At 41.2% G+C, this 12,528-nt stretch overlaps 1 protein-coding gene across 5 annotated transcripts; it reads left to right on the top strand.

Annotated features, from left to right (window-relative positions):
• The first annotated feature begins 4,073 nt into the window (after positions 1-4,073).
• On the top strand, positions 4,074-12,422 carry LOC139960290 (uncharacterized). Of its 5 annotated transcripts, none has more exons than XM_071958557.1 (4): positions 4,074-4,227; positions 5,920-7,727; positions 8,488-8,755; positions 9,482-12,422. In XM_071958557.1, the coding sequence occupies exons 2-4, from the start codon at positions 5,922-5,924 to the stop codon at positions 11,344-11,346; spliced, it is 3,939 nt and encodes a 1,312-aa protein (XP_071814658.1). In that variant the 5' UTR covers positions 4,074-4,227; positions 5,920-5,921; the 3' UTR covers positions 11,347-12,422. The 5 variants fall into 5 exon arrangements, with proteins under 5 accessions (XP_071814658.1, XP_071814666.1, XP_071814685.1 ...); XM_071958565.1 differs by lacking the exon at positions 4,074-4,227 and adding an exon at positions 4,375-4,527; XM_071958584.1 differs by lacking the exon at positions 4,074-4,227 and adding an exon at positions 4,395-4,516.
• Positions 12,423-12,528: the final 106 nt, after the last annotated feature.

Below are 12,528 nucleotides of genomic sequence, written 5' to 3'. Positions count from 1 at the left end.
GACGCATGCTCAGTATGGCGGGAAGTTTTCAGAAATAGTAATCGACTTGAGTAAACAAGCAAAAGGAGTATGCCATTCTCAGACAGGGAAGAAAATGTTTGTTATTGTATGGACAATAACGTTGACGTCACTCCTTTCTATGACGTCAGATGATTGTTCCGCATTGCACTATTCGGGCGTGTAGTTCTGTATATGCGGGGGTATTTTGAAACTTCCTTTATAGCATTTATTGCAGGATAGCGGTTTCCCCGTCCACGCGGATGTCCGTGTAAGTTAAGAAAAAAAGTCTTCTTCAAGGAATACATCAGTAGGAGGATGAGGAAGATTCCCAAAAGAAAGAGAAGATTCCCAAAAGAAAGGAAAAATCCCATGTTCTTACTTATGCGCTTACATATATCAAATCAAGAGACAAGCCAACATTTTACATCTTGGAACATTATCCAACAATTAAGGGCTACTTCAATCTTAAGCTAATTAGACTGAAAGATGTGTATTAAACGTGGAAGGTCATGTGTTACTGTGGTATTTACTCTGTTTGGTATTTTTCAGACCTGCCAACGCGTCATTCACACAAAAAATGGGGGATTTTTACCATTTTCAAATTTCCATCCCCAAATTAAGGATATTTGGAAATATCCAACTGAAACGAGATCATGTCATATAAGTCTTTTGGAGGGAGATGGTGGTGGGGAGTGGGATGGTGAGGATACACGTCACTTCTGTAATATTTGCTACGAAAACTAGTTGTCGCGCTTTGGTAAGCATTTTATATATATAAAAATTTCCTAGCAAAACAATTTCAATCTTCTCCACATCCAAAAGGCAGATTAAAAATAAAAACATACGCGCCGCCCATTCTCTTTGACGAGAGAAAATAAGACATCAACATTTTTCCGGGAGATTAGCTCGTAAATTCGGGGAGTGAAATGCTCACACTAAAACAGTGACAGTTGGTAGGTAAGCTGATTATATGCAAGTCATTATGGACTAACAAACAGGAAACTATGTGAAGATTAACGGTAAGGAACATCTTTTCAGTCTGACCAGCCACGGAGTTGTTCCCTGGTCTTTACCAAGTCACTCCACGAATTTACTGGAAAATGATATATAAACTATGCGGGATAACATCATAGTGGTGTCACTGAATAGCAATATCACGGCCCAATCACGCGCCCACGCCAGATGAAAATTCAGGAGTAGCCCCCCACCCTCACCCCACCCCACTAGCAGACAGAGGATATACCAATCGCTCTAGTGTACAGTAAATAAATATATAACATATTCATGTGGTACAACCTATAGACATTCTCAAACTCTTCAACATCGTTTCAAAAGTTACAAATATAGTACCATTTTGCATCTAAATGCTCTCCATTTTACCAAAAGTAATCAAGGGGAGAAGAAACCCCTCTCCATAAATCCCTCCCCCCCCCCCCCACCTCACGTACAAAAAAATGTGGTTGCGCCTCTGATGAATGGTGGTGTGGGGGTATATATACTTACAGCCAAAAAATATGGTTTGGGCTTCATGCATCTTCATTTTCCCACATACTCCTCCGCTATCACACCCAACCCCACCCACAAGCCTCTATATGCGACGAAAACACTGCAAGTGTGAATGAATGGCAATATAAGTTTTGCAGTTAACTAACCTCCAATGGCAGTGAGCCTTGTAAGTTGAAGAAATCTGCTAAAAGATACTGGTTCTAACCGTTGAGATGATAGGATAAAAGATATGAGATATTTTATCCATTTTCAATTGGACCGTCGTTTGCTTCAGATGTCCATTCATGATCGATGTACGAGATACAGTTAGAAGTGAGAGTGAAGAGGGGGGGGGGTGCCTTTATAATTAACATGATTTTTTCCGGGATAATTATGAATAAGTAATCCGTTAAAAAGTGTAGTCCCATTTGGAACATTTCTCTGCACACATAAATTTATATACATGTGCAGACTAAAGTTTATAGGATTACAGTCATTGAATAGTTTTCGAGCAAAGACTTCTTGCAGCCCACCGCCTCCACCCGCTCTTCATCGTCCTGAAAATGTATACCGTTATATTTTATAAAGGTAACCAAGAAACGGTTAGTCAAACGATATACTTATTTATTAAGCGAAGTTTATATCATCTGTAATATAACCTGTATCAATCGGAGTAACGTTCATGTTGTTCATAATCCGTAAGCCTATATATCTATTTTTTTATTATAGTGTTTTCTAGGCCCATCAAATTTGTAATATTGATATTATTTGTTGCCTCAAAACTATCAGTTAATTCCCAGCTGGCATGTTTCGAGACTGGCTGAGGAGCAACATTTCCTTATCAATTCTTCCTATGTCCAAGGGATTAATTCTACGAAAATGAGATTAAGTTCATTATACACAATTGACTGTAGTACGGCTGCAATCTCCAGTTATCAATGTAGTCAGTTCCTGATTACCCCAACCCACAGTTCCATAACGTCAAGGGCCCGTTTAATGGTGGAGAAGAGGCTGACAAAAGCGGCGAAACGGTGCAATCGCGCAGCTGTCCCCCCCCCCACGGGGGCCCTCCTGCAAAAAATAAGGAATAAGATCGTAAATATAATAAACGAAAGTCAGAATGTCGATTGATGCATGTTATGGCGGACCGATGAAACATTTGCAACAGACACTGATATAACAGATACATTGGAATTATGATCACCAGAATGTGTCCGGATTACTAATTAGTTTAACACCGAAGCCAGGGGCGTAGCGAAGGTTTTTTTGGTTGGGGGGGTGTGGAGAATTTGATTTGCCGACGGATCTGGAAGTGGTGACTGAAATGGGGGAGGGGTCTAAGGGGAGGGGGTTTCCCCCTCCCCTTTGGAAATTTTTTAGTTTTGAAACGTCCTTAGATGCAATCTGGTGCATATTTTAAGTCAAATTTGATTTTGCGACGGATCTGGAAGTGGTGACTGAAATGGGGGAGGGGTCTAAGGGGAGGGGGTGTCCCCCTCCCCTTTGGAAAATTTTTAGTTTTGAAACATCCTCAGATGGAATCTGGTGCATATTTTAAGTCAAATTTGATTTGCCGACGGATCTGGAAGTGGTGACTGAAATGGGGGAGGGGTCTAAGGGGAGGGGGTTTCCCCCTCCCCTTTGGCAATTTTTTAGTTTTGAAACGTCCTTAGATGCAATCTGGTGCATATTTTAAGTCAAATTTGTTTTGCCGACGGATCTGGAAGTGGTGACTGAAATGGGGGAGGGGTCTAAGGGTAGGGGGTCTACCCCTCCCCTGTGGAAAATTTTTAGTTTTGAAACGTCCTTAGATGGAATCTGGTGCATATTTTAAGTCAAATTTGGCACGGTAGAAGCTCCCGTTCTCCTTTTCTCTATTCAGCTTTCCTTCTTTCTTCCCCTTCCGCTCTCTTCACCTTTTCTCCTTTTGCCGACAGACCCAAAATTTGCCGACAGAGACCAAATTATTGGGGGGGTGTGACACCCCCCACACCCCCCCGCTTGCTACGCCCCTGACCGAAGCCATTAGAGCAACTCTTTAGGATGACATCAGTTCCACTACTTCTACGGTCTCCAATAGTGCATTAAAAATCACCGAGCGCAGTGGGGGTATATTCATTACGCTTTTAGGCAAATATGTTAGCAATTTTATAAAACCCAAATGGATTAACACTAAGACACGTATCCTGAAGAACTCATGATCGTAAAGTAACATCTTTAAGATATTTTAGAGGTGAATATCTTTGATGGATATTGGAACATAATGTGCACCTGAGGTTTACAATTTCGTCAACTCCTCGTCAAAGCCATCTTTACCAATTACAAATTTTCAACCCCTAGTATTGTTTCTTGAGAGAACACACGCACGGAATTTTAACTTAAACGTAGTTCAGCTACTTTGATTAATGAGTCTCTGACAATTTCTCAAACAGTGAAAGTAACACCATTATGTATACAACACTGACTAAGTTTAAGGTTTTGTCTAAGCATGGAGCTATAAACAGCTCCATGGTCTAAGTTACTGTTTTTTTTTTATCTGGAGGCGATGGATGCCTCCTACCTGTCTTACAATGGGAGAATCCTTTGCGCCGGATCAATATTTTTTTCATATCCCAACATTCAATGCGGCTGTGAAGAGTTTAATAATTCAGTTGCTAGACTACCAAGCTCAAATGTTTTCGTTAAAATCTTTGATATGAATGGGATATTTCGTTGAATTGGAGCCAAAATAGACTTTGAATGGTAATGGTGTCTTTTGAACATTAATTTTATACAGTAATACTATAATATCCACGTATTTTGAGGTTGTATGAACGAACATTATTTTGCCACTTTCGCCCAAACATGGCGTCTGAATATAAGGCTAAGCTGTAGTAGACTTGTATGTGGCGTCACGACCAGCAGCGACTGCAATGCATTCAGTGTAGTACTGTATAGACAAAACAGTGTTATCGTATAATCATAAAAGGGGACTTCACCGCGGGATATTGAAACTTGTCTGGGACAATGATGACAACCTTAACTTGAGATGGTTGAATAACTGTACCAAATAATCTTATTTACTAAACGAAAAGTTATCAGTAGTAACTTTCAGCAGCTAACAGCCATAAGGCTAAGTAAAGGTTAACAAAGGCCAAAACTAGTTAGGGCCTAGGCCTAAGTTAGGCCAGCTTTGGTGCTTAAGTATCTTAAGTTAAGGCTTAAGCCTGATAACCGTAGGCGAAGGCACGTTTCCAACCAGTGATTACATCTGTACTTGTTTGGCCGCTTAGAAAATGAGGACGGTAAACGCCCCCATGGTACTCAACTCTAATCAGGTCAAAGTTACTGTTTGGCCTATGAATGTAAGTTAGGCTGTAGTCAGTATTAATAACAACGTTAAGACACTCAGGACCTTCGGTCGGCATTAAGTTCTACTACTTATTAGTTTCATGCAAACATGACATTTCGTCCAGCTGATATACTATTTCTGAACAATCCTCTTCATTAATTATTTAACTCTCAACAATAACAATTAGACCTACCAGGTAATATAGATATTTTTAAACTAATAATAAACCAAGAAATAATTGCAAAAACACAAACGGAGACAACTGAAACATTTCAATAATAGTTAATACACACGGAGGTAGTATTCATCATAATACAGTACCAACCATGATTGAAATATGTGTGAGAAAACAACTTGAAACCCAAACCTATGCCAACCTTTACCAATGTTAAACTTGATGACAGCCTTTTATCAAATGGTATAGTCCAAAATAAAACAGACCGGTTACGATTGGGACTTTCCGTGCAAAGGGTTGTGTTTGATTTTGTAATGGAGATTTGTATTTGTCATGTCGGTGGCAGCCAATTTTTGGGTTTAAAGTCAACTTTATGAACATGTTTTTTTTCATAAAAAGGTTCCTCACATGTTGCTCTTCACACAAAGATAATGTCTCTCCAAACCCAGTGGGGTTCAAAATGGTTTGGTTCCTTCTTTCTGGATGATGTGGAAAATTGAGTTTGCCACTAACGAGCCCAACAAAATGGAGGCAGAGTTATTTGTGTACTTCAGCCAGATTAGTCAAAGCACACTGAATAAATAGATGTTTGATGTAGTACTTGTAGTTAATGAAACTACAAAATAAAGCACATGCAGAAGTAGTCAATAACCATGGTTGTCTGGGGTCTGTTAATATCCTTAGTAACTTGAAGAGGCTCTCTTGCTGTACATGTAACATAGAGCCAAGCTACAAAGTATTTGAGAACTCAGAAATATATATATATATATATATGGAATATTTGTAAGTTGTAATGCACCTAGGAGAATCATCACAACCTTATTGTAAAGTGCACTTGGAACTCACAATTACAAAGTGCCTATTGGCTGTATGTGGCAGTTGCAGTCATTCATAATATCTCCTCTCCCCCTTTCTTTCTTTCTTTCAGAAATGAATGAAGCTGAATTATCTGCCAGCGATGATCCAAAGGAAAACAAGGAGGCATCACCGGAAACGGGAGATGCTGAAAATATTACAGATGAACAAGAAATACAATTTAGGTGTAAACTGTGCCACTACACAGGCAAGGATAAAGAAGAGATTGCCAGCCATTTCCTGAGTAAGCACATAGCAGTGGAAGTTAGGTCCATCGGCAGAGACGATTCCAACAGAGGCGCCGACGGCGGTTTCGTGGAGGTTACAGGTTCGAAGAAGCCCAACGCTAGGAAACGAGGGCGTCCTCGCAGGGAAGTGAAGTTAAAAGAGGAGGAAGAGGATGTCGATGATGAAGATGATGAATCTGGCAAAGCTTTTGTCCATAAACCAAGCCAGATCAGTATTTCAAGTCGTGGGCGTAGACGGAAGATCCCTTTCAAATTTGCCGTCGATGCCGATGACGATGGTTCCCATCCATATCTCAGCTCATTGAGGAGCAGCAGGCGAGGTAAAGGCCCCAGAAAGGGGAGGATGAACAAAAACTGGAGACTTCTGGGAGAAGATGAAACATTTTACAAGAGACATTCTTTGACGGTTACCCCAGCAGAGTTTGAATATCAACTGCTGAAGCTTGTGGAGGAATGGGAACAGACATGGTTTCAGCAAAAGTCCACTGAGGATGTGAGATGTAAGCACCCTGGCTGTAAGTGTCAGCTGGACGAAGAGGAGATGTCTCTGCACCTGCGATGTCACCAACCCTTCCTGGAGGGCTTCCAGTGCCCCTTGTGTGAATTTGTCTGTGTCCATTGGCGCAACATGAGACACCATTTCTATAAGGAACACCAGCAGAAAGGGAAAACGCTGAGCTGTAATTTACCTCTTTGTGACGCCGTTTTTGAAAGATTTGGCGAGCTAAAACGGCATGTCTCAACAACCCATCTTAAAGCAAGACTCGTGGAACAGCTGACAAAGCCATCAGCCGAAAGCGAAGAAACTTCTGTTTCCGAAGAGGCTGGAACCGTTAAGATTGAGCCAAATGTCGAACCAAATGTCGAAGTATCAGAAGACAAAGAACCAGAAGAGTCTTCAAATGGAACTCACAACCTAACAGAGAACACAGAACCTCCAAATGAAGATAGTGCATTGGAAACGGATGAGAAGGATGACGAAGCCACCGAAAAGGTTTCTGACTACGTAGAGATTGAAATGGACGGCGAATACCCAGAGGTCAAATGTGAGATTGAATCGACAAAAAAAAGAATCACCAAGAAGAGAAAATCTGCCACTGACAACGATGTCGCTTACGACATTTCTGGAGAGAAGAAGAAACGCCACTACGTCAAAAGTGGGGAGTTCTCTGGTAACATGGCAGATAGACAGAGGGCTCTGGTGGCATACGCTTGTGACCTCTGTGGAGCCAAATATAATGACTTAGATGACCTGGAGAAACACAGAGGCTCTCACGAGGAAATAGATGACGAAGACGGGTCCACTGTTATGAAGTGTACAGAATGTGATGGCAAGTTCATCACATCCGAACTGTTGGAAGAACACGTTAAGCAAAAGCACAAACGCCTCCTGAAGCTACACCGGTGTCACCTCTGTCAGTTTTCGTCCGAGAGGCGGTTTGACCTGAAGAAGCATCTCGTCATCCACACGGGCATCAAGAACTACATGTGTGACCAGTGTGGTAAATGTATGTCTACACCTTATAACCTCAAAATCCATTACTTGAGACTCCACGCAACTGAAGAAGAAAAGAACATTACCTGTTCAGAAGACGATTGTGATTTCAAATGCGCAGATAAAGCAGTCTTAAAGGTAAGGTTGTGTCTTTGATTTTTAAGAGTAATTCCTCTTTACTTTATGGTTCTACTTCTTATTTAGTATCTGTATTCCCCTTTCCAAGAACATTGTTTTTTTGTTTTTCTTCGAGTAGGGTCAGAGGTCATATTAGGTTAACAACACACCACAGTCTGAAAACTATGTGAACACACTACTGTATGGTAGGAAGATTCTCTTTACAAGTGCAAGAACCCATATGTTGAAAATGGAGATCAACAGAAGTTCTGGTTTCAAACTAAGATGGAATTCTAAAGTGTCTCTGCAAAGATCATCTTTCAATAATTTTCTGAACAAACGCTAGGTTAAATGGAGAATTTGTCATCTCTTGAACAAACTAGCAATTGCTAAGCTGTTGGCCCTCCATTTTTTTTATTTGTTCAAGGTAAGTTCATGTCATTCCCATACGAGTCATGCCATTGAAGTCAGTTTAGATATTGAATAATATTAGAATAAAAATAAAATAAAACTTTTAGCAAACTGCTAACAGTTTGCTAAACCCATTGCTGCTATTGATTATGTTAAATATGAAACCTGTGAAACTTATTTGCATACTTGTTGTTTGAATAATATTAGGACAGAAGTATTTCATTCAATAACATCACTGATATCTATCTTCTGATCCTAAAAAGAATTTTAAGAGAATCTTAAAGAAACTTACACAATATTTGAAACCCGTTATCGCTCTTTTTTTCTCTCTCTCTCTCCCACGCTCTCTTTATCTCTCTTTTACCTACAGGATCACCTTCGACAGAAGCATAACCTGATGATTGACAATAGAGATTCGGAGAAAGTTGAAAAGATCAAGCTGTTCTCCTGCAAACATTGCGACTACACCGGCAAAAAAGAATCCAGTCTCAGATACCACATGAGGATCCATCTCGAGAACAGACAACACAAGTGTAAACTCTGTCCCTACGCTAGCAAGACCAAGAATAATCTAATCCTCCATATGAGGACGCACGATGGCATGCAACCAGTCAAATGCTCCCAGTGTGATTTCAGAGGTAAGAAAAGGTGCTTAGGTGTGTGCATGCTTAAGGTTCAGCCTAGGTAGATATCAGCTGCAGTAATCAATGTGTTTATTCCGACCTAAATCTTTTACACTTATCTTTTGACTCAGTCAAAAATGTTTGGTTCCCAAAAAGATGATGTGATGTTAATAGATATATAGTTGCCTTTCCCAGCTGAACTAATATTCCTAGAAATGTGTCAGAAATTTTACAGCAGTGTTTTTCTGAATAAAATAAGTTTCTCAGTAATAGCTGCCTTGATGTTGAGCATTACTTGGCTTCTGTTTCCATCTCATAGGGAAGGGTCTCTCTGACAAAGTAAAGTTACACCTTGTTCAGCAACATTACCTAAGAGTTGGGAGTTGCATCACATTTTGCTGTATATAATCCACAGTTTTCACTTCTTAGTTTAAGTTTAGACTTGATCATATTGTAACAAAGAAGTGTGCCCAAAGAAGAGTGACTGTTGGTTACACAGCTGTGAGTGAAGGTTATAATGCAATTACCATTAGGTTATTGTAATGGGGTGAATGTAAGCTTTGGGGATGGTTGCCGACAGGAAGTTTTGATGCATTAACCTAAATCGTTTAAGACAACAGAATACATATAAAGATTTGGGAAGAGACAGATACTGATAGTGTGTTTGTAATTAAAGTCTGAAACAATTTGAAGGTATTTACAGTGTAACTAGCTTTTCTTCACTAAATTTGCCTTCTTCAGGTGCAACCAACAAGATCATATCTGAACACATCTTGAGCAAGCATGCTGGTATTCGGCCATACCGTTGCCTAGTTTGTAAATGGAGTACATCATATAGTGGCAACATGTGGAAACACATACACGATCATCGTAGTGAACTTGGAGATGCAATGCCGGCTGAGCCAGTAGAAGTAGTCACAGGGGAAGGTGTCGCCATACCTGTTCCTCTTAGACCCCCTAGTGGCAGGAAAAGGACAAAACTCTATCCTCCGCGACAGTATTCGAGAAGTCCCGCCGCTGATAATCTGAAGGCAATCAGCAAAGAATTCCAAGCGGCCCATACGGCCAGGGTGGATGCTCTTTCACAGTTGCTCCAAGTGAATGCCTCTGGTGCTAACCCGGAGGAGACGGTCACGATTGTTGAGGTACCGATCCCCATGGGTGAAGGTGAGAGCAGTGTGATCATGGGTGGTAGTGAGAGTGCCACCACTTCTGCCCTGAACAGTCTAGCTGCTGCAGTAGCAACAGCGAGAGAGGTAGCGCTACTCTCTCAGCAAGCCCAAGCTGTTATAAGTGGCCAACAGGGCACAGATAGCAGTAACCCTTACCCGGTCTCCCAGCTGTTCCAACAAATTGCAGGCCAAGCTTCTGGGTCACAGCAAACTCAGATTATTACCTCCGCTTTGGCCTCTTCCTCCAAAGGAAACGAAGTCATCATAGCTGTGACCTCTCCAGACAGCTTGCAGCAGGCTGTCCTGCAGTCCGGAATAACGTCAAGCTCCCAGCCCGGTAGCGTCGGTGTCACCGATCAGACGAAAGTGACTTACACGATCGCTCGACCTCAAGGAGGAGGCGAGGAGGAGGTTCAGTTCACGGTGCAACCCGACATCCACTTTGAAAACCAATCAGCTGTAGCAGATATCCCAGACCCAGAAGAAACCCATGTGGAGAGTGACCACGTGTACGTGAGTATCAACGAGTCGGACCTGCACGTCGCAGAGGACGACCGACAAGGACACACCCTTCAGATTGTTGAGAGCAGCGCTGTGAAAGATCACTTATCATGTGAACAGAATACCGAGGTTGAAGAACATAATATGTCGCAATTAGTGACTATGATTCCAGAAGGAGAGCTTGTGATGAGTATGGTTCCTACAGCCTCTCAGAGCAACCCGACCTACGTGTCTGACAGTCAGCAGCCGGTCGAGGCACATATCGTCGTCTCAGACCCAGAAAATCCTGGTCAGTACATCCAGCAGGAGATCCACTACGTACAAACAAATGAGAACGGTGAGGCCATCCTGGAGCAGAACGGTACCACTCAGGTGGTGCACATCGTCCAACAGGAGAATGGGGAACTGGCGTACCAGGACAGCGACGGCCAGGTCTACACCGCTGAGAACACCCAGGTGATGTTTCAACCCACAGAACAGTCAGAACAAGACTTCATCCCCAACGAAATACCAGAGGCCATCACCATCTCTGATACGGACGGTAGGTTAAGAATCCCGGATTCAGAGCAACTAGTTAGTTCCGAGGGACACCTAGCAGGAGTTACGGAAGGTGTCGACCAGCAAGAGGTGCAGATCGCCGTTGCGGCAGAGTTTATCGATCAAGACCATCAAGTGATAGGTGACATCGGCGAGGATCAACTGGGTGAGAGCAAAAATGAACAATCTCATGTAAACATAGAGGCCATGCCGGAAGACTTGACTACTACCCCCCGTACAGGGGAAAGTGACAGCAGTAAAGTGTTAAGCACAGCTTCTTTAGAAGAACGTCAAGACGATGAAGATCTAAAGACTTCTTCGATAGAGGAACCTGTAGAGAACGAAGACCTACCTCCCGATGAGGGATCCGATGTTCAGGCCCAGTCAGAGAAGTAGTAGTCGTATTGCGAGAAATTTTGCAGATTTCATTTTAAATTGTCATAAATTAATATTTTATTTTCAGAAATACCAGAGGATTTATTATTGTAAGGAAAAATTTCAAAATTGTTATATCAAATTGCAAAAGCAGCTAAAACATGGAAAATTGGATTTCCCCCCATTCTTTCAGCCAATAGGCATCAATAATCAATTAATCATTTTCCTTACTTTTTGCTTAGTGCACTATTGTCAAAGCCAGAAAACATGAGACTGTTTGTCAAGGGAAATTTCACTGAAAAATTATGAGAATTATTTTGTGCTCTTTCAGGTAAAATGGATATTGTTTAACATTTAGAATTATGACTTTTAAGTGGAGTCTGTCCTGGCAGTTTGGAAACTGAAAAAAAAAACTTTTATAGCGCACAAATCACAGGCAAAATTAAGGGACAAAAAGGTATCAGTTTTATATTACTGGCAAATTGCCCCTTGGGCAACTGTGAAAGCCAAGCCAGTGAAGCCACCCAATCCATTGAAAATGGGGTAAATAAATATTAAGATTTTATGAGAGATCTGTTTGTCTGGAAGACACATTCTTGGATGACTTTCAAGGCACGTAAAAATGGTAGAAAAGTTTAAACTGGAAACCTCAAATATATTGTAACACAAGGTTGACTGAAATTCTAACTTACTCAAAGAATGGGGATGTCAGTTTTAGCCTGTAACATTTTCATCATATTTGAAATATGTAATACCATTGATTCTGATGGCAGTACTTTCCCGAGGCCGACAAGATTTAGGTTTTACAAATGAACTTTAGCCCTGGAGCCCTCTAGATGAGTTTACATGTTGCTGTGCATGTGTGCAATACCTTGAGCAGTGTTAATAACTCCTTATATGGCATAGAAACACATTTTGCAAAGACGAGGGGATGGATTCTAAGCAATTGTCTACTGTTGGTTGTTTAACCAAACACAAGTGGAGCAGATATTGTAATACAATGCAGTTTGTTTTGGATGTGGCAAGGTGAAGGTATGAGAAGTGATATTTGAATTTTGAATAAAACGAGGAAAAAATGTGTTGTAATAACAGGAAAATTGTCTGTCATCTTTATCATATGAAGTTATTTGACCAGAAATCAAGTGATATGTCTATACCATTACCAGCCAAGGCCACATTTTGCTGTAGAAGATTTGAAAAACC

This window comes from Apostichopus japonicus, chromosome 3 (genome assembly GCF_037975245.1).
Source record: "Apostichopus japonicus isolate 1M-3 chromosome 3, ASM3797524v1, whole genome shotgun sequence".
Classification (NCBI taxonomy): domain Eukaryota; kingdom Metazoa; phylum Echinodermata; class Holothuroidea; order Aspidochirotida; family Stichopodidae; genus Apostichopus; species Apostichopus japonicus.
The sequence above is the reverse complement of the archived record's forward strand: the minus strand, read 5'-3'. Positions and strand labels throughout refer to the sequence as shown.

Coding starts and splice junctions, on each gene's coding strand:
- LOC139960290 (XM_071958557.1), top strand. CDS start 5,922: ATGAATGAAGCTGAATTATCTGCCAGCGATGATCCAAAGGAAAACAAG. Junction 7,728..8,487: donor CAGATAAAGCAGTCTTAAAG/GTAAGGTTGTGT, acceptor TTTTACCTACAG/GATCACCTTCGACAGAAGCA. Junction 8,756..9,481: donor CTCCCAGTGTGATTTCAGAG/GTAAGAAAAGGT, acceptor TGCCTTCTTCAG/GTGCAACCAACAAGATCATA.